Genomic DNA, 22,224 nt, shown 5'->3' on the forward strand with positions numbered 1-22,224 from the left:
CTGATAAAGTTCAAATGTGCCAGGCTTCATGTGCCTGCGGTGTATGTACTCAGCTTAGGGCTTAAAATCAACCTCTCCCTGCAGTGCTTTCATTGCTAGGGTATACTTTAGTAGGGCTCAGAAGTAATATTTCTTTGTGTTCTCAAAACAGGAAAACATGAGGTACACTGATAAGGTAAGAAATTGCCCTTTCCTTGGTTAATGCCCCTGAGAATTAAAGGGATCAAGATGGGGATCATGCTGACACATTTGTCACATCTCCTGTCACATTTAAGATGGCAGCTGCTCCTGTCCAGTGAGGTCAGGCCTACAGATCACAAGTGGCAGCTTTGTGGGTACTCTCTGGACTGACAGCCAGAGGCCATGGCAGAGGGTGGGGTGGGGGAGTGGAGTACTGGTCATGTCCACAAACAGCAAACTTCGGAAGGTTCAGTTGGAAAAGGGTGGCTCTGCTGCAGCGTGTGCTGTCTGCTCTTTCCTCTCGCTTCATTAGGCGTCCCCTCCTTCACGGTTTTTGTTTCAGAAGAGAAGAGATGGGAGGCAGCTGAGCATGATGCCCTTTCCACAGTGCCTTGGATAGCCACAGAAACTGTCCTGTGCCCTCAGCCAGGAAAAGCAGGGCAGTCAGTAACAGCGAAGACAAGAGCCAGGATCTGTCCACTATGCTGGAAAGCCTTGATGATTGGCAGAATCCAAGAGAGGAGGAGGCTTAGCGGTGTACAGACTGTACAAACTGGGACATGTTGACCAGTCTCAACTGTACAAGTAAATATTAGCAGTAGATCGTCTGAGAGACTCCTGTCGGTTTCATTAAAAGGAAGTGTTTGAGAAATGCCCCTGAGTGTTTGCCTGTCCTATCTTTCTTTTTTCCTTTTGGGTTCAGAAGAGAGGTGGTTTGGGAGGGAGCTTATAGGTTGAAAAAAATCAACTAAGAGGACCTCTAGATTGTTAGGGCAAGGAGCCAGGTCAGCGACTACTCCGGAAGAGAATGGAGCCTTAGAGCTAACTTGTGGGCTGTGATAAACTGTGAGTCACTGTTAGAACAGTGCCTGAGCAGGGCCATGGTCCTTTGGGAGTTCCTGGCATTTAGATCTTTTCTGTGTCTTTGGCATACTCATGAGGTTAACCTCAAAATACCCTGGCCCTAACTCTGGCCTACCCCTCTGGGTGTCACTTGCCTACTAGTGCACAAAAGATTAAGGGGAAAAAAAAAACCAAAAAACAAAACAAAACAAAACATCCTGGTAACTGTGGATGTAATCCAGAAATGAAGTTTGTTTTTAGAATTCAGGCATGATGGTGGTATGGAGAAAAGAATCTGGCACTGAAGAGAGAAAAGATGGAGTCAGGGCCTGAGCCAAAGAGAGGAAGTCTGCAGTCTATCACGTAGTACGGTGAGTTTCCTATAAATGAGGTGAAGATGTCATATGACTGCTGAGGTGGAGGCAGAGATGGGCCAGCTCTGCAGGGCAGACCTTTCCCTTTCCCTACTTCAAGCTGGTACGTAGGGTTCTCTTGCCCTGAGAAAATGTAGCTGTTGGTAATGTGGCCGAGAGATGTGTCACATTCACGCCCATCAGCTCCATCCTTCACTGGGTGAGAGGGGAAGCACCACCTCTCTGTGCAGACCCGAGCTGGATTCTAGCGCTTGGTTTTATCTCTTGGTGGTGTTTTCACACCCAACTGGCATGGTATCTTTCATTGGTGATGGTCACATATCTTTACACTCCAGGCAGAAGTAAGAAGGGTGTTAGATGGTGACAAATTTGTAAACATTGCACAGCAAGGAACATGGTCCTCTCAGGCGCTGGCCCTGCGGTCCTCCACTCCTTCCAGCATCTCCTCTTTCCCCCTCTACTGGCGGAATGCTGCAGGTGCTGATGAGAGCAGGGGATGCTGCCCAATTATACAGGAGAAGGAGCTAATGTCCCTGCTCAGGTGGAGAATTTTAAGCCAAAGCAAAACACTAGGGCCTGAACCAGCTTACACAAAAGCATTTTTATTGACAGTGTACAATTTTCCAAAATAGACTTTATAAGAAAATGCAATAGTTAACTATAATCTCTCAATAAATTCCAGTGTACTTTAGACCCCTGTCCACTACAACATACACTCCCCCAATCTCCTGGGCAAGCTGGTTGACATTCACAAACAGAAAGGCCCCCACAAAACAGTGATCCTGGCCAGTGGTGGGTTTGCGGCAGACCGAGGGAAGCATCAGACACCTGACGGTGACACAGGCTGTTCTACACAGGGCTTCTCCCCCTCTGCCTTCATCTATGCAGTCCCTTTGAGCCTCATTCTGCTGGACATTCCTCAAGGAGTTTTCAAAATTAATTCCTGACAGGAAAACAAAAACAAAAACCCAAGCCCCTAGAATGCTTATTTACACCTCGGACCACATGATTCCAGAGCCCCAAATATGGCTGCTATTGTCCCTTGTGTTCTCCCAGCCCCTCCAGGGTCATCGTGAGGAAGGCTGGCGGTCTCCTATAACCTTGTACCTAGAAGTTGCAGTCCTTAATTCCCTGTTCTTGAGAAACACGCAGCACAGGGTGGGCAGTGTGGGATGCGTGTTTTCCTCTTGTCCCTGTCCCTGGGGAGACTCTTTGTGTCTTCAGATGTGATTTCCTGTAGGGAGACTAGACTGTATCTCCAAACCTTTCCCCGTGACCATCACAGACCATTCTCAACTCCAGCCTGAACTGCAGTAGGACTGCGACTTGGCAGGGGAGGTGTAAATCCACTATCTCCAAGGCAAATACGTTTGTTACCAGCCTGTCTTGTTACTTTCTTCATTTTTAAAAAAGTCATCTCTACTAAATAGACATTTACATTCTTGTTCAGAAGTGGGGAGGGAGGCTTAGCTATCTCTCATAGCTATCAAATCTTTACCCCAAGTTTACTCTCTGAAAGTAGTACAAGGTAAATAAACATGTGGCTCTTGTATTTACATTGTCAAAAATATGCATAGATCTTGTCAACTTCAACTTACTCTCCAAAGTTTCACCAGTGTATTGTCCAAAAAATAGGCAAAGACCAATAGAACTCAAACACTGATAGAGTGGGCTGGCTCACTCTATCAGGGAAGATAGAAGTGAGTGTCCTAGATGAGTCTGGGTCCTTTTCTGCCGGGCAGACTGCTCAGTGCCCCATGCTCACCTGCCTCTCTTGACATGCACGTGGGAGCACAAGAGCTGCTGGGTGTGCTCAGGCACAGCCATCGGGCCCTTGGGGTTTGCAGCTAGGGGAGAACCATTTGCCACTGAAATGAAGAGCTCTGGTTTCTCTTTGGTACAGCTGGCTCTAAAGTTCCCTTCCTCTCCCTTTTCTCTGACTGGGCCTGAGATTCTGAGTTAACAGCTCTAAAAACCCGGTCATAACCACAGGAAGATGACTTTTATAGATGCTAGCAGCATGTCTTGCTGAACAGATGTCCCAGCCGTAAGAGCAAGTGAAGGCCAGGTAATAAAAGGCTACACAATTTGAGTGCACAAGAAGGAACACTGGGCCAGTCTGGTCAGAGCCATGGCTGTTCCTCCAGCCCAGACACACTATCTGTTGTCTAATATTACAATCATAGCTGACAGACTGTAGGGTTGAAATCTGTGACCAGTTTGCAGAAAAAGCATTTGCGGTCTGTCAAATGGCCTTGCCCCATTGAGAAGAAGAAATCCTGTCTGCCTCTCGGACCATGACAGAATGAACCCACTGGGTGGCAGAACCTAATGCAGGGATCAAACAGACCTAATTCCCCCCCCCCCCCCAGTTGGCACTGTTCCCCACACTCCCCTGCAAACCTTAGAGAAGCATGCCAAGGGGCTTGTTGAGTTCTTCTTAGCCTTTTTTTCAAGCTCCTGTGAAACTCACTAGGAGCCTTCCCTGACTTCTGTCAGCCTTTTCTTTCTCTCTAGTCTGTATCTCAGAGAGACAGTGGTAAAGATGGACTCAGGCAGAGGACACCTGTCTGCCCCCCTAGCTCCCCTTTCAAATAAGCTGCTCCAAACCAGACAGTCCTGGGAACTTATACCACAAGAATACAAACCATGGGCCTAATTCAAAGCTCCACACAGGGCCCCTTCCCCTTTCTCAGGAAACCCATCATCACTATGCTGGGCCCTCGCAACCTTGGACATGGCTGCCTGACACCGCTGAGCCTGGACAAATCCTGTGCTAGGTACTAGGCATGGTTTTATGTTCCCTGAGAGGCCATCAGAAATGGGACAGCTGGAATGCCACAAAGCACACCAGACACAAAAGCCTGGCTCCGTGCTGGGAGAGTAGGCCAAGGTATCTTAAAACTGCACAATCTGGGCCTTTCTCCATGTGGCAAAGGAGGGTGCAAACCGATGGAATTAGCTCACAGTCTCCACGATCTGAGCTTTGGCCTTTGGCAGTAAGGAGCTGGCGCACACACACACAACACACCACAGCACACCAACCCAAGCTCTCAGCAACTTGAAAAGTCCCTGAGCTTCCTGTGGAATAATAATAATGCCTGGTAGGTTAGATCGATTGTCTACTGAGACACATTTGCCAATCAGGGACCAGTTGGGACCCCAGGACATATCTGTTCCTAGACAACTGCTATGTGACACTAGGTTTTGAGGAGTCACCCACTCAGCTGAGCAGTGAACAACAAAAAAGGAGCAGAAGCAGACGGCCAGAGGAGATTTTTGAGAAGTGTCTTCTAGGGAGTGTCTTAAATGATAGGCCAGTCTCAGTACAGAATCAGCTGCCATGAGGAAGCTATTGGGGAAGCCATCAGAGCATGAGATGCCTTTGCCTGCCCACCCACCCCTTAGGCAGACTCCATTAGATAGTGAGGCCTGTGAGTTTAGTCCCAATCCCACTAAGAAAGGCAAGGAAATCAGAATGTAGAACAAGAAGTTCAAAGCCATGCCCTGGGAAATAATGGGACTAAAGACTAACTCATGAGAGGTGGGATACAACAAGCTAGCCGAGGCCATGTTATAGGAGATGGAAATTGGGGACCTGTCCTTGAGACCATAGAGGCTTGGTTTTCTTTTCCAGCCTGCCCACCTGCAAGTGTCTTGTGCCTTGGGGAATGGGCACAGATGAACACAGTAGTGTGTCTGGATGCAATTAAGCACCAGACTGAGGGAAACAACCTTTGTCACCAAAGGGCTGTGTGGCCCCGTGCAAGTCACCTGACCTCTTAAGGCCTCAGTTATGAGATGAGAGGGTGCCGTTCCTGGAGGAGCTCCAGAGACTCGCATGGCGTTCTCCATCTTCCTCCTGCCTTCCTGCTCTGGGCTCAGGCACAAGTAGGTTATTTTACATGAGGGAACTAGACAGAATGTGACTTTGTTGAACTTGAAAAGGAAAATTAAGGCCCTGTAGGGATTGTGAGGAGGGAGACAACCTTCGGAGTCCATTCTCCCTCCCCAGTCTTTCTGTCTTCAGGTGGGAAGATTTCCCCCTCCCTGTCCAAATGGCACTTTGGGTGGTCTGGAGCTCTGCAGTGCAGTTGGGGTGGCCAGCAGACAGATCAGAGGTGTGTGTCTTCCTCCTCATCTAGGTCATCCTTGGTCAAGTTGTCCAGAGGGACGATCCAACTGTCCCCCAGCTCCCCATTAAGGTTGACCACCTTCTTCTCCTGCATCTCAGAAGGAGTCTCCATCACTTCCAAGGTTGGGTTGTCATGGTAACCATTCTCCACTGTCTGCAGCTCCTCTGTGAGCCGTTGCTAAAATGGGGACAATAACACAGGAAGACGGCAATTTTGGAGTGCTGTGAGCTTTAATATGAAACATTTCCCCATTCAACCCAGGGACCTCAAGTTGGCCAGATTAAATTCCCGTGGTTCACTTGTGGGGGCAGAGACCACCCTGGCTACTAGCCTGACCATCTCATGAGTACTCCCCCATATCCTAAAATTACCAGCTGCTTTCTACCTTCATTCCGTGGCAGTCTGTGACATCATGGAGAGAGATTTCTGAAGACATTTTGTCCTTGAGATCTTTTTTCTCTTCTCCATCCCTCTCCATAAAAACCTCTGTTTTTCTACATCATTCCATAATAAATAACAGAGAAGAACAACATAAATAAATAAGTAAACAAACAAGGCTCCTTCAGAGCAGCCTGACAGGACTTTTCAGTGGTCAAGGTGAATAGGGTGGCCCTTACAGATGTGCAGACAGTAGTCTGTGCTCTGAGATCCAGCTGTGGATACACACTGCCATCACTCATGCCTCGGTCAATGCACGAGGTCAATAGGAGTGGGAACTGTCTTAATGCTCTCATTAGTTTACAGCTAGGGTGGAGACCCACAGCAGAACAGCACTGTAAAGTTGAGACAGGGTCCTGCTGTGTAGCCCAGGCTGACCTCCAACTTGCAATCCCCCGGCATCAGCTTCCCAAGTGCTGCCATTACAAATGTACGCCACCACTACACCAGAGAAGATGTGGTTCTAGTTGGTTGGGTGAAAGAAGCTTTTTTAGAGCAGCACTTGCCCAAGGCCATATATGATATATAATATATTTAGGGATCATATCCCCTAAGTCTCCAGAACAGGTCTGCAAGGGACCATCCCCACTATGCAGACGACAAGGCTGTAGACTTATGATTGACTTACAGACATTGACTTACAGACACGGCTTAACCCTAGTGTTTCTGCTCTTGCTTCCACATTTGAGTCTCCAGCGTTAGAGACAAGCTAGCTTGACAGCGGGGACAAGAACCTGTTCGAAGGCTCCAGGCCCACTCCTGTGGAGGGACCGAGTGAGAGACACATTGGGTAACTGGGCTACCTAGAGTAAGAAAACACTCACCTGGTCCTTCCTCTGGGAGATCCGCTGGTGACAGCAGCCGTAGAGGGCAGCAACAAGGAGCAGGAAGGATGCCATGCAGACGATGGTGATGATGAGCGGCAGGCTGAAGCGGTCCTCATTGACCTCTGGAGGCCCTTCCTTCCCCAGCTTCATGTCACTGACTCCGGCCTGGCCAAGACACAGAACTTAAGTGACAGAAAACGGGAGTCCAGACCGTTTGTCTCCACTCCAGTCTGTGTGGGTCTGCTGCTGCTATCCTACCACCCGCCCTGTTCATATGTCTGCCTCCTGCATGCTTATACTATCAAAGGAACTCCTCACCAGAAGGCACTGGGCTTAGGACAATACAGGGCAAAGCTCCTTACCTCTGTCAGGTCATCCCATCTGTCCTTCAGTAGCTCATACACGGCCTTAGGAGAAAGCTTCGCTGTGGGAGAGACAAGAGACAGATGCTGCCTCCAGGGTCCAGCCCAGAGTGAAATGTCAGGGGTAGAGGGGGTACCCAAGGGGAGGATGTCCCTCGGGTCTGCTGGGATGGTGGCTGGCTTGTATAGTCTTAGGTGCCTCCACCCCTAACCATCCTTCTGTGGCACTCCCTCCCACACAGGGTCCGGTCCCCTCACCCTCGACTCACTCTCGATAATGATTCTCTTCACTGCCACCGCCTGGTTATCTAGAATAGGGGCCACATGTAGAGTGCACAAATCCTCAGCTGGCTTGAAGGACGCTTTGACTGAGTGACACAGCAGTTCCACGAGTTTCTCTTTCTCATCCAGAGGGCTCCTTTCCTAGTGTACCGAGAGCACAAGTGATTCCCAGGCTTTGCCACAACAGCTCGGGCTTGTGAGGCTGCCCCCTGCCCGCTCAGCCTGCAACAGTCTCTTCTCCACCCTTCACTGGTGCTGCTCCCACGTCGCCAGGAATTAAGTTAAGGACTCCCAGGCTGGTCCTTAGCCTCTCAGTCTCGTTCTGAACTCTTTTCCCATCCCCTCAGCCTGGGCATCTTGTCTGCATGTCACCCCCCACCCCCGAGGCTTCCCCTGTCCTCCCTGCAAGGTTCCTAAGGCTCTGGACCCAGTGGCTGTATTATCATGCCTCAGCTGGGAGTGGGATTAAACAGGGTACAGCACTCCTCCATTGCCAGGGGAGAGAGGCAATCCCGGGATTGAAATCTGCCGTTCTCCAGCCTCTTGTTGCCACCTCAGGCTGATAGGGAAAGTGAGGCATGCAGAATAGGCAGAAGGGGGTTCTGGGGGTGTCCACAGGGTTACTTACACAAACCTAAGCCCAAAGAAGACGGAAACAGGGCTTTAGGGATGATGCTGAAGTGTATAAGCTACGGGCTGCAGAAATGTCTGCAAAACTGGCAGTGACCAGTAGAGGGCAGCCACCTCCTGCACCAAGGAGGTCAAGAGCTATGCAGTGCAGCCCCACCAAGCCCTGGGTCCCAGAACACTGGTGGTGTGAAGGGAGCTGTACACATTTCTATACCTTCTTATATGGAACTATGCAGGAGACCAGGGACTATGACTCCACTATCAGGACAGAGAGTGATTGCTCAGATCAGAACTCTTTTCTGAGGCCCTAGAGAATGAACTGGGGACCTCGAGCGCTAATCAAAGCTTTCTCTAGCACTCCTGTTACTTTTAAAGAGAAAGTCTCATTAAGTTGCCAGGGCTAGCCTCTGTTACACGCTGTGGCCAAGACGCGACTTTGACTTCAGTCCTTCTGCCTTAATATCCTAACTAGCTGGAACTAGAGGCCTGAGCCACAGGCCCGTGTGCACTGCCTGACTTAGATAAATCTGAAGCGTAGGTGGGGAACATCTACTCCCTTTGAGGAGTTGATGGGCAGGGTGGGATGTAGGGTGAGCTGGGGCTCGGGCACGTGTACTCACGCAAAGGCTGGCTCTTGTGAGGTTCAGAATAAGGAGTTCCTCATCTGGCCTTATGGGAGGTTCACAGTTTAGCTGGAAGAGGTCAAAAGATGAAGGTTTAGGCAGGAAGTCACCTGATCTTGGATTCTCCCCTTGGTGGGGGTGGGTGACACAGGGGAAGGGCACATGGCAAACTCAGGCATGGCTAGTCAGTTTCTCAGACAGGAGTACCTGGCTGCCCAGGGGTCAGAATAGAGGAAACGGCAAACAGACAACTTTTCCTTAGAGTGTCCAGCCAGGGACCCTGAGAAGGCCAAAGGAAAGGACTTCCCTTGAGTTTCTCATCCCACCCTCTGCTAGAATTACCTGGTAATTTCCAAAGGCCCAGATGGGAGAGGGTGTGCTGGGGCCTGGAGGGGCCACGGGAGTCCCATTAGAGATGAGGTGTGTGAACTCTTCAGTCGTAGTTCCCACTGTAGACGCCATAGACTGTTGCAGTGTGGAGACGGGCAATGTAGTGATGCCTGGTGTCTGGCTGGTGAGGGGCTGAGTGGCTTCAGAGGTGCCCAATGGTTCTGTAACAGACAAGGCAAAGGCTGAGGAGAACACAGTCTTTACTGGCTTCATGATTCTCACAAGCTGAAACCAGTAGCTATGAAGAGGAAAGAGGCAGAAATGAAGAAGTGGGGTCCTGGGCTCCAGGGACAGAATGAGTTAGACTTGGATGAAGTAAGAACTAAGTAGGAGTCACAGGAACTATGCTACAATTACCTCTCTGAGGCACAGGTGGGCCATAGCTAACACACTGCGCAGGCTCTGTAGGAGGGGTTGTGCTTTGTGTTTCAAAGACTTGCTCCTTTAGGACGGTCCCTGCTTATCAACAGGGAAACTGAAGCTCGGTGACTTGTCCAAGGTCACAGGGCACAACCGCAAAAGAGGAGGATTTCAACAGACCATTCTGAGCCTGTGCACCTGCTATAGGGTGTGGCCCTGTCCCCCAGGGCATAGGCTAATGCTCAGAAACTCTCACTCAGGATTTTAAGGTTCCTGAGCCGGCCATAGATTCTGACACTAATTTAAAGACTGGCACTTTAAAAACTAAATAAGCAGAAGCAGACATAAGACAGGATGTGACAGTGCACAGCTTTAATCCCAGCATCCGGGGGGCTGAGGCAGGCGGAGCTCTGTAAGTTTGGAGCCAGGCTGGTCTACAGAGTGGGTTCCTTCCAGGCCAGCCAGTCTCAGAAAAGGAAGGAAGGGAAGGACAGAGGAAGGGAGAGAGGGACAGAAGGAAGAAGGGAGGGAGAGAGAGAAGGAGGAAGGAAAGGAAGGGGCCAGAAAACAGCAGTATGCATACCATGCCACAAGTCCCGAAAGAAAGAACGAAAGCTCGAAGGAGTCAGCCACCCACCCTCCTGTCCCATTACATGGGTCCCTGGGGTCCAACTCAGGTCATCAGGTTTAGCAGCAAGTGCCACATGCTGACATTTATTTATTTATTTATTTATTTATTTTTACTTAATTAAAAGTGTATTTCTTACAGTGGATTGCTACCAAGCAAGTTTGAGACGCAGTTTTAGAATTCTCTAACACCCTGCGGCCACAACCTGTGGCACAAGCCTGGGCATAGATTCTGGCTTCGTTGAATCTATACACTGCTAGCCTCTATCACTGCTAAAAGGGGTATCCAAGGCTAGGTCTGATGAAGGCAGAAGACACGTAGAAGGGTTAAAACTCAGCATACACCGATATCTTCCAACTGACTGGTAGTATGAGAAAATGCACTGCCAAGTCTCCCCCCCCCCCCCCCCCCCCCACACACACACACACACACATTTTACCTGCATTTTTTGTCTACGGACCAAATGTGTGCAGTGCCCAAGTAAGCCAGAAGAGGGAGTCAGACGATTACAAATGGTTGTCAAGCGCCATGTGTACGCACCATGTGTATGTTGAGAATTGGACCTAGGTCCTCTGTAGGAGCAACCAGTGCTCTTACCAGCTGAGCCATTTCTCCAGGCCTTCTCATGTCTTAAGAAAAACAAAAGCGGCCTGACATGGCAGAGCACACCTTTAATCCCAGTACTCAGGAGGCAGAGGCAGGTAGATAGATCTCTGAGTTTGAGGCCAACCTTGGTCTACAGAGTATGAGTTCCAGGGCAGCCAAGGCTACAGAGTGAAACCCTTTCTTGAAAAACCAAAAGAGAGAAAAAAAAAAAAAAGGAAAAAGAAGGAAGGAAGAAAAGCAAAAACAAAAAATGCCAAGGAATGACTTACTGTGTGTAGTGGGCTTCCATGTCAGTGTAGAGTTGTCAGTGCTGGGCGTGGAGCCAGAGCTGCTGGGAACAGCAGCAGGGGTATGCTGCCCCACAGGATGGCTCGCTGTGCTCGGTGAAGAATCCACAGGCTGCTGAGGGCTTGTTGTGTTGTCTGTTGTGGGGGTAGAAAGAAGCTTTGAGGTGGTATTAAGGTCAGTAGGCTGAGAAGAGACGTTGATTAGCCCCAAAGTGGTTGTTGGGGCTGTGGTAAAACTGTCACCGCTCTTGCCTCCAGAGGAGGCTGTTTGTCCACTGCTACTGGTGAAGGCCGTGCTACTGGGAGAGCTTGTTTTAGTCTTGTCCACCTCGGAGACACTGGAAGTCAGATTGCCACCGCTTTGATTGCTCGTGGGGTTTGGGGTGGAGGTCGGCATAGATGGAGATTGGGTTGAGGTTGTGAATGGTGTAGGGTTGCTTGGCTGGGTTGAAGCAAGTGTAGATGCCACTGGGTGACCAGTTGTGACTTCTGTTGATGTTGTGGCACTTTGGTGGCTCTGGACAGTGCTAGATTTGATAGCAGATGTGCTAGTCTCATTTCCTGTCGATAAAGACAACACAGAATCAAGCCAGGTGTTAGCCAGAGAGTTTGTGGACTTCTCTAGCTCATTCCCAAGTGCACGAGCTTCCTACCCATCTCTGGCATTCGCCTTGCTGAAGCCTGCATCCTTCATGAGTCTACAGTTACATCGTCCCTCAAGTTTGCCATGGGATTCTGCAGTCCCACCCCCAACCCCACCCCGCAGCTCCCAGATGCCCTGCCTTCCAAAACATTACAAGTACCGACAAAAGCCACATAGCCTTTCCACGGATGATACAGCCAACAAGGACAAATGGATGACAGACTGCGGTTACCCAAATGTTCACAAGGACCCTCTGTGGACTGTGCTAGGGAAAAGCAGTGTGCTTGGGTTGGGTTTAGCTTGGCAGCTTAACCTAAGTGGGGAACGGGTCAAGGAAGAGAGGCTTTTTATTGGTTTAAAAGAATGTGTGTTGAGGGCATTGCTATAAAACAGGACTTGTAGTGACTTGTGTGGAACAAGACCCAGAACCTACAACCCCAGGGAGATGACATGAAGACAGGACAACTGAATAACAGACTCAGGTAACTTCAGGAAGAATGAACAAGGAAAGAAAATGGAGAGGGGTGGGAGTTGGGGATGGTGGCGGCGAGAGAAGCAGCTACCCTGCGTCTCTTGCTGTGTTAAGACACCTTGATCAAAAGCAACTCCATGGATAAGTCTGGGTTTGCTATGGATTTATATCGGGGAGTTAAAATAAGACCTTAGAAGCAGCATATCCAGTCGCAAGCATGGAGGATAACCATGTGAGTCCTCAGCTGCTACTCTGCTCTGTTGGCATCCATGCCTGAAGGAGGGTGCCACAATGGGCTGGGTCTTCCTACATCAATAAGCAATCAGGATAATCTTCCACAGACAGGCCCACCAGGCCAACTTGATCTTGATAATCTATTACTCCACGAATACCCTCTTCCCAAGATGGCTCCAGGTTGGATCAAGTTGGCAGTTAAAGGTAACCAACAGAGCTCAGCCCTTGTCAACTTGACCCGCAAATTCATCACTTTAAGCCGCTAACAGCAGCACCCTAAGGACCATTAAGCTAAAAGGAAGGATGTGGGAGCAAGAAGCATCTCCAACAGAGAAAAACAGGACAACATGTGAAGGTCTCAAGTCCGGGGAAAGGGACTACGGGAAGACACGGATGTCTGCATGGAGCTTAGAGAGTGGGGGAGGGGGCGCTGAGACTGCAGGTCTTAGAGAGTGGGCTGTCAAACCGAACAGTTCTGAGAACAGAACGAGGTTCTCTTAAAAGTATATCCCAGCCCAGGTGTGCTGAGGCAGTCTTTTTGCTGAGGCAAAAGCAGGTCGATCTCCGAGAATTCCAGGCCAGGCTGGTCTACACAGATCCAGAAGAGCCAGGGCTACATAGTGAGACCCCATCTCAAGAAAAGAAAATTATATAATATATATATATATATATATATATATATATATATATGTATGTATGTATAATATACATATATAAATATTTATATAAAAATATATTAAAGATTATATATGTGTGTGTGTGTGTGTGTGAGAGAGAGAGAGAGAGAGAGAGAGACTGGGATCTTGTCTATTTATGGAATATATATATATATATATATGTATATATATATATATATATATATATATATATCTCCTAGATCAAATGATCCCTAAGTTCAGAGGCCAAAATAAGGCCTTTAATCTTATTTACATGGAAGAGATAAAGCACCATGCTTTCACCTTTGTAGAATGTGATCTAAAGGGAGAAAGTCTACAGAGAGGACCAGTAGGGTGTCTATCAGTCACCCAGGGGAAGGGCTGGTGGCTGGAGCTAGACACTACAGACAAGCAATGGTTGGAGATTCATGACTGTATTTGAATCGAGCCAGTGTGGGGAAGGAGGAAAATCAGAGACTGTGAGAGGGTATAGGTGATTCCCGGTTTTGTCCTTCAGCAGAAGGGAGGCTGTGTGGGGAAGGGGTGCCGTGGCCAGCCTACATTTCTGTGTGGACGACTCCTCACCCTATGAGACAGGCCAGACACAGGCTGAAAATGCTGCCCAGTATTCCCTGTGTCCACAAGCAGGTGTCAATTGCATGGGACATGCATCTAGCTGGGAAGGGAAGAAATCATAATGGCACAGAAGGAGACCGTGTTCAAGCGCAAACAGTCCTGACAGGTGATGCTAGTGAGTATCCCAAGCTCCGCTGGGCATCTTGAACCACAGTCTGAAGAGGGGATGTGTTTCTCCATAAATAGGCAAGATCCCAGTCTCTCTCATACATGGTATGGCACCATCAAGCCTTGCAGGAGCCAAAGGCAGTCAAAAATCTATAAAGGGGACAGTATTCTGGTTCATGAAGTGACATTTGTGGGACTGACTGCTATATATGACTGAAGGGCACACATAATAGAATGTCATATTTAAATTAAAAAAGCAATCAACCCAGATGTAGTGGTGCATATCTCTTGTCCCACTACACAATGAGTTCAGGGAATTTGGACCACTTGAGACAGTTTCAACTCTCTCCTGCCACACGCAAACAAATCTAGAGCCATATTGCAGAGTCGGGGGTGAGTTGGCATGTCCATGTGATCATGCATCTGCATGTACACGTATGCTGGTGTGTGCAGTACATGCCAGCACATGTGGAAACTGACAACCTTGGGCATCGTTCCTCAGGAGACACCCACCAGGTCTCTCACTGGCCTGGAAGTCACTGGTTAGACAAGGCTGAGGTGGGGTGAAGAGGCCCCCTGTCCCAGCCCTGAATTATAAGCAAGGTTGTGGGGATTGCGCATCGCATCGGTCCCTCATGTTTGCATAGCCAGTGCTTGATCTTCCCAACTCTCTCGATGCGATACTTGGACTGGGGATTTCCCAACTGATAGCATCATAACTTCTTGTCACCCTGATACTGTCAGCATCGGGGGAGTTTGAAGAGTTGCAGAATCAGACAGGAACTCTGTGGTGATCTGAATGAGAATGGCCCCCACAGGCTCATATATTTGAATGCTTAGTCATCAGGAAGTGACACCATTTGAGAAGAATTAGGTGTGGCCTCATTAGAGTACATGTGGACTTGTTGGAGGAAGTGTGTCACTGAGGGTGGGCTTTAGGGTTTAAAAGTCCATGCCAGTTCCTGTCTGTGTCTGTCTGTCTATCTGTCTGCCTGCCTGTATGTCTGCCTGTCTCTGTCTCTGTCTCTGTCTCTGTCTCTGCCTCTGCTCTCTCTCTCTCTCTCTCTCTCTCTCTCTCTCTCTCTCTCTCTCTGCTTTTGGGTCAGGATATTGTTCTCAGCTATTGCTCCAGCATCACATCTAAATGTCTGCATGTCTGCATGTATGTCTGTACGTCTGTATGTCTCTCTGCCATGATGACAGTGGACTAACCTCTGAAACCATAAGAAAGCACCCCATTAAAAGCTTTCTTTTTGTAAGAGTTCCCATGACCAGCTGGGTGGTAGGTAGAACACACCTTTAATCACAGCACTCAGGAGGCAGAGGTAGGGGGTCTCTGAGTTCGAGCTCTGTGTATGTACATAGTGCATTCTAGGACAGCCAAAGCTGGACAGAGAAACCCTGTGGGGGGCCGAGGGGGTACAGAAGAGTTGCCATGGTCATGGTGTCTCCTCACAACAACAGAATGGTGATTAAGGCAGGGCTCTTACAATGGTGAACAGAGGAAAACAGCTTCGCAATCTGGAGCTGTGGACATTTTGAACTGGAGTCTCCTCTGTTATAGGCAGCTGCTCTGTGCATTAGAGTGTTCTAGCAACATCTCTGGCCTCTGTCCACTAGCTGTAAGTAACAGACACACATATCTGCCTCCAACTCCAGCAACTGAAAATGTCCCAATACTGCCATATGTCCCCTGAAGGTATCAGTGACTTCCCAATGAAAACCGTCTAACATGAGAGAACAGCAAACTCGATTCATAAAGCCCCAACCGCACAGAACAAAAACCACAGGTTTTCTAAGATCAAAGAGATCTCCGTTTGGCAGCTGAGAGGCTGAGAAGGATGAAAGACAATAGACTGTTCTTGCCTTGCGGGTTGCCAAATCCCAGCATTAGTTTAACTGATCACCTCATCAGGTCTCTAGTAACAAAAATGGACCTCACATGGGGATACATGCAAATGAACCAAACTACCCATAAGTCTCCATCTCTGATGGCATTCCCTTGTTAGTAGAGTCAGCCACATTGCTATATGGTAAATCCAATCTTGCTTAGGACTCCCAGAAATACCAGCTCTCAAAACACAAAAATAACTTTTGCATCAGGATAAGTTTATCAATATAGGTACTTAATCAGAGACCCAGTACTCCATATGCTGGCTCAAGGTACCCAGTCAGTATCATTTATCTATAATCATGTCATTCCTAAAGTGGTGGGAGGTTAGAGAGTCTGCAAAGTAAGGAACTACTCTTGCGGTTGTGTACACACACATGCAAATACACATACAAACAAACACAACATGAACAAAGTTTTGTTTCATTTTTGTTTGTTTGTTTGTTTGTTTTTTAAGTATTGGTTTGACCCCAGCACCATGTGCAGGCAGTGATGAGCACCTATTTTGTGTGCCCCGTTCTCGTGCCCTCTAACTCTGTCCTCTTAGCTCAGATAGCACAACTCCAGACAAGGCTTCCAGCAATGCTTCCCACATGTTCTAAGATGAACATCTCATTGTGGCTCTCTAATCAACACACGTTATAAATATCTGTTGATCATGTTTTCAGAGTTTTGTTTTTGTTTTTAGTGGTTTATAAAATAGTTATTCTTTCTTTTTCTTTCTGTTTCTTTTTTCTTTTTTTTTTTTTAAAGATTTATTTACTTTTATTTGTATGAGTACACTGCAGCTGTCTCAGACACACACCAGAAGAGGGCATCAGATCCCATTACAGATGGTTGTGAGCCACCATGTAGTTGCTGGGACTTGAACTCAGGACCTCTGGAAGAGCAGTCAGTGCTCTTAACTGCTGAACCATCTCTCCAGCCCAACTTTCTATTTTTTCAACGTTTGTTTTTGGGTGGCGGAGTTTTACTCTGCAGCCCAAGCTGGCTGGTAACCCAGGATGACCCTTCTTCTGCCTCAGCCTCCTAAATACTAGGATCCCAAGCATGAGACACCATGCCTGGTTTCCTGTGCGTGTTATAACTGATGGTGGCTTGGATTACATAGAACTGAGAGTGCTGTTAGCACAGTGTACAGTTATATTGTGCTTCTCCCTCCTTAGCCAGCTATGTTAATCACATACTGATCCCAACCAGTTTGGACCCAAACTTGCCTGAATGTAGAGACGGAATAGAGCTTCCAGGGGAGAAAGATATATGTTATTCTATATTCTAGGCAGGAAGACCAGTTTGACAATCAGCACAATCTGACCAAAGGGGATTTAGAATAGCAGATAAGCATCATGTATATTTTTAAGATTTATTTATTTTTGGTGTGTCTTCAGGCACACCAAAAGAGGGCATCAGATCCCATTATAGATGGTTGTGAGCCACCATGTAGTTAGTTACTGGGAATTGAACTCAGGACCTCTGGTAGAGCAGCCAGTGCTCTTAACCACTGAGCCATCTCACCAGCCCTAGAATCATGTATTCTTAAAGGCCAATTGTAAGAGCTATGTTGAATGATGTTGGAGGACACTACCACTTATCCAGTTCCCAGGAGTCAGTGCGCCCACACACAAGTCCCTCCAATGGAGCAGATTCCTCTCGTAAAGGTGGCTTCATAGGAGTATGACAGTACTGTCCCCAGCTCCAGAGGTTGGAAGCCGGCAGTCCCACATTCCCTCTTTCTCAGTTCCTGGCACTCCTTGACTAATAGCTGTGTCACTGCGCTCTCTGACTCATCAACACATGGCTTTTTTTTCCTTGTGTGCCTCTAGTTTTGTCAAGGGAGGGGAACCTGGAGTCCTAACCCAAATCCTCATGGATACCAAGCAAACATTCTACTTCTGGGTCCACTAGTTTAGAGTCTGCCCTACTCCAGTATGTGGTAGAATATGGTCACACTTTGAACCCTGCGATTGTATTATTTACTGGAAAAAAAAATGTTTCTAGTTGTGGTGTGGCTCAGCCCTTAGCACACACCTTGAACCCCATACAACGAAGGTAAAGTTAGTTTGTAGAAGGAAGCAGCCAGTTTTGAAAGTGATGAATCAGAAAAGGATTTGACAGAATAGGATCTGCCTGCCTCTTAGAAGAGAGAGAAAGGGAAACAACTTAAGAAAGCAGTGGAGGGGCTGGTGAGATGGCTCAGTGGTTAAGAGCACCGACTGCTCTTCCGAAGGTCCCTAGTTCAAATCCCAGCAACCACATGGTGGCTCACGACCATCCGTAATGTAATCTGATGGCCTCTTCTGGAGTATCTGAGGACAGCTACAGTGTACTTATATATAATAAATAAATCTTTAAAAAAAAGATTAAAAAAAAACAAGAAAGCAGTGGAGAGAGAGGAGAGGGGAGAGAGAGAGGGAGGGAGGGAGGGAGAAGGCAGTTTTACTGGGACAGATGTACAGAGAAAGGTTGCAGGGAAAGAGAAAAAAAAACTAGACACAGATTAAGACAGACCTAGAAAGGAGCGAGCTTATTCATCAGTAACACTGTAGGCCTAGATTAGATTGTATGGAGGCTAGAAGCTTCCAGGACTGGGCACAGGTTAGCAGACTGAGGCAGTAAGCCTTAAAGGTGACAGTTAAATCAGGCAAATAAAAAATACAATAACACCAATGTGATTTCACAGTAACCTTCAATGACTGTATGCCTCGGGTCACATTCACAATGTTCATGGTAAAGACTTGAATGTGTGTCTATAATCCTGGGATAACTACCTCCTAAATTATTCCCCCATATTCCATCAAACCTGTGACAGCTTGCTTGAAATACCAACTTTTCATAACCTAGAACCCTCTAAGAAAGCTTCAACTGAGAGACTGGCCTATAGGCATATCTGAGCAATATTGTCTTGATGTAGGAAGATTCAGCCTATTGTGGGCAGCACCATTCCCTAGATGGGGGTCCCAATCTAAGCAACATAGGAGAAAGCTAGCTAACAACAGCAAATGGGAAGCAAGGCTGTCACTGGTGTCAACACTGCGTGCCTTAGGTAGGTCAGAAACAGTGTCTCACCCTCCTCTGAGGTAACCTGGGAAAGCCACTGGTCTGCCACCACCATTTCACACCACTAATTCTGTGAGTGCTAGAAACCAGATTCATTTCTGAGAACTGCGGTCTCTGGGGACACTCTACATTAACTTTTAGGAATGGGCCTGGCAGGGAATCCCTTGGGTCCTATCCATCCTCCTCCTGCTTTATTATTCAGTAGCATGTAGAGTCGATGGTCATGAGTGAAACCCAGGAGCTCTATGTTCCATACTGTGCCCACAGCAAGCATGTTCCTTGCATCTCACAGCATCTGAAGGCTACTGCTACTGGAAATGCAGCTGCAGGGAACACACACACACACACACACACACACACCTGGAACATATGTGTTTTAGCCACATGCTCATGAGCCCGTGAAACAGCCACGAGGTGATGGAGAAAGAACGGACACACACACGAGCCCTGGGGACCAATGGAGTCAGACAGGCAGCCCCGCCCCAGCCACATCCCACTAGTGCAGCCATAGCCTTGACCCTCAGTGCCCATGCATGCTGGGTTCTTCCTCCTGCTCCTTCTAAACCACTGGCTCTAACCCTTCAGGTACTGCCTGTGAAAGGCACTAGGGAAAGCTCTGGCCACTGGAAGAATGTTCTCTTCCGACAGGCTCTCCCCTAATACGCTATGATCCTGAAGCATTCTGTGCCTATCAGCCTAACATTATCTAGAAGCAGGCTAGACATGAGCATCCTACTAGGGGAAGATGAAGATCCATCCATCCTGGGAAGCATGAGGTTTGGGCCCACCATGTAGTAGGTCGGGCTAAGCATGCTGAAGATGGTCCTGCACTGCCATTATCCTGGTCTTTCTTTAGGACTGAGTAAATTCTTGTTTGAATTTTGTGCTGCCATGGGTGGAATCCAGGGCCCGCAATTCGATCGTGAAAACTGAACAATGGAATGAACTAGTAATGATAAAAATCAATGAAACTGAAACTAAAATTCAACAGCAACACCAAACACACAGAATAGTTTTGTTTTGATGGGGGGCGGGGGAGTGTTTCTCACTATGTAGCCCAGGCTAGCCTCAAACCTACCATATTCCTGCCTTCTCTTGAGTAACTGGGACTACATAATGATGTACAAGGACTCTCTGGGACTGAGCCTAGCTAATATCTAGGGAGAGGAAGTGGGGGCACACCCCAATCCACAGTTTCCTGAGTGGGGATTAATCAGAACATCAGAGAAGGTCCCCGCCCCTGCCCCACAATGCCACCAAGGGCCTTAACAATGGAATGAGCTGGGTAAATTGAAAAAGGCAGACTCCTAGGAGCAGATAAAAACAAAACAAAACCGAATGCTACAGGCGCTAGAGAGATGGCTCAGCAGATTAAAGCAGAAGCTGCTCTTGCAGAGGACCTGGATTCAATGCCCAGAACCCACATGGTGGCTCACATCCCTCTGTAACACCAATCCCAGGGGATCTGATGATCTATTCTGGCCTCTGTGGGTACCAAGCATGGATGCGGAAAAAATAAATCTAAATCTAAAATAATGATGCTGTTTCTAAAGAACTACAGCCATGCAGGGAGACAAACAGGCATTTCTGGAGTACACCCCAGCCTCTAGTGAACTAAAGGTATCCATAGTAACAACAGCATTTAAACCCAAGCCCGCTGGACCAACACACCTTTCACACTTAAGATACAGGAGAGCAAAGGCTCTGACTTGGCCTATGGCAGCCACTCACCTACTGTGTACGGAGCTGCCTCTTCAGGACATGTTCTGTGATGTGGTGCCCCTAAGTCTTGCTTTTCACCTCATCCCCTCCGTAGGGTCATCCTGTTCTTTATCCCTTAGCTCTGCTACACTGTATTATTTCACCAGACGGTTCTACTGTATTTTCCTCATTCGTCCTAGGCTGTGTCTACCATCAGCCTCCCGTGAGCAATGTTTCTAGGAACATTTGTATGTACAGATTTTACATGAGATGTATGTTTCTATTTCTCTAAGTGTAGCAATGCCAAGCTGTATGTAAACTCTGTATTTAGCATCTTGATAAACTACCAAACTATTTTCCAAACTGGCTGCCCAATATTGCATAAGCAGGGGTTTTTCATGGAACTTGCCTTTCTATACAGCCTCACCCAGTTTATCTACTTTTGTCATGATCGCCACTTCAACAGTTATGGGCTGGTATCTCAGTGCCTATTGATTAGCCAAACCCACAACACCTACAAAGGACAGCACTCAATGACCAAGTGGGATTTCTCATGCATAGCTCAGAATTTACAAAATATAAATACCCATAATAACAAAATAAAATAAAAACCTATAATCATCTTAATTCCAATTTATATTTGAAGATTTATTTTTGTTTTTAGTTATGTGTACATGTTTGCAAGCGTATACACATAATAAATGCAGGTGCCTCGAGTCCAGAAGAGGACATCGGATCCCCTGGAGCAGGCTTTGGGAGCAGCCTGATGTGGGGTGGGAACTGCACTCAGGTCCTCTGCAGCAAATGCTCTGAACCACTGAGTCATCTCTCCAGACCCCTCTTATTTATTCATTTTTTATTAATATACTGTTGCTGTCTCCCGACACACCAGAAGAGGGCATCAGATCTCATTAAAGATGGTTGTGAGATGGGTGATGGTGGTGCACGCCTTTAATTCCAGCACTCGGGAGGCAGAGGCAGGCGGATTTCTGAGTTCGAGGCCAGCCTGGTCTACAAAGTGAGTTCCAGGACAGTCAGGGCTATACAGAGAAACCCTGTCTCAAAAACAAAACAAAACAAAACAAAAAACAAAAATAAAAAACAAACAAAAACAACAACAAAAAACAAAAACAACAACAACAAAAACAGATGTACAGATGTTTGTGAACCACCATGTGGCTGCTGAGAATTGAACTCAGGACCTCTGAAAGAGGAGTCAGTGCTCTTACCTGCTAAGCCATCTCTTCAGCCCCCTCAGAAAAGAAGGAAGAGGAAGAAGAAGGGTGGGGCGACAGTATGCAAGTGAACTAGGAATAGAGGAAAATGTTCCTTACCTAATAAATGGTCAAATGATGTCTCCTAATAAGCTATGGCATACAGAAACTGGGAGAGACTGGCTGGGTGCTTTGGGAAAAACAGATCTATCCTTTCTTACCCTGCTTCCTGAATGCAAGACCAGCCAATCCCATAGAGGGGGGAGTGTTCAAAACAACAGAAGCACAGCAACAGGGGCATGCCTATGACCCCAGCACTCAGTAGGCTGAGGCAGGAGACTGCTGGAACTTTGAGACCAATGTGGGCTACAGAGTAAGACCCCATCCCTCCAAAAGAAAAGGAAAAAAATGCCAAAGATACATCGGAAGAAAATAGATAGAGAAGATGCTCAGCCTTGGTCCTTAGGCAAATCCAAATTAAAATTACAGTGCAGCTCTACATAGCTACTAGAATTGCTAAAAGCAAAGATTAAGGGCGAACTCCATACGCAGTAGAAATGCAAAATTAGGTTAGCACTTTGGAGAACGGGTTATCCATTTGTTTTACTATTTTTTGCAGGACTGACAATTGAACCCAGAGCCCTGA

At 47.6% G+C, this 22,224-nt stretch overlaps 1 protein-coding gene across 1 annotated transcript in view; it reads right to left on the bottom strand.

Annotated features, from left to right (window-relative positions):
• Positions 1-1,983: 1,983 nt before the first annotated feature.
• Podxl (podocalyxin-like) overlaps positions 1,984-22,224 on the bottom strand; it is a 44,445-nt gene continuing 24,204 nt past the window's right edge. Inside the window, exons 2-8 of the mRNA NM_013723.3 lie at positions 10,949-11,527; positions 9,038-9,246; positions 8,693-8,764; positions 7,430-7,583; positions 7,161-7,222; positions 6,796-6,963; positions 1,984-5,710 (exon numbers count right to left, since the gene is read on the bottom strand). Of these exons, the coding sequence (NP_038751.2) occupies positions 5,513-5,710; positions 6,796-6,963; positions 7,161-7,222; positions 7,430-7,583; positions 8,693-8,764; positions 9,038-9,246; positions 10,949-11,527 (1,442 nt within the window). The 3' untranslated portion in view covers positions 1,984-5,512. The remainder of the gene's footprint in view (positions 5,711-6,795; positions 6,964-7,160; positions 7,223-7,429; positions 7,584-8,692; positions 8,765-9,037; positions 9,247-10,948; positions 11,528-22,224) is intronic.

The sequence above is a fragment of the Mus musculus genome, chromosome 6 (assembly GCF_000001635.26).
Source record: "Mus musculus strain C57BL/6J chromosome 6, GRCm38.p6 C57BL/6J".
Taxonomy (NCBI): domain Eukaryota; kingdom Metazoa; phylum Chordata; class Mammalia; order Rodentia; family Muridae; genus Mus; species Mus musculus.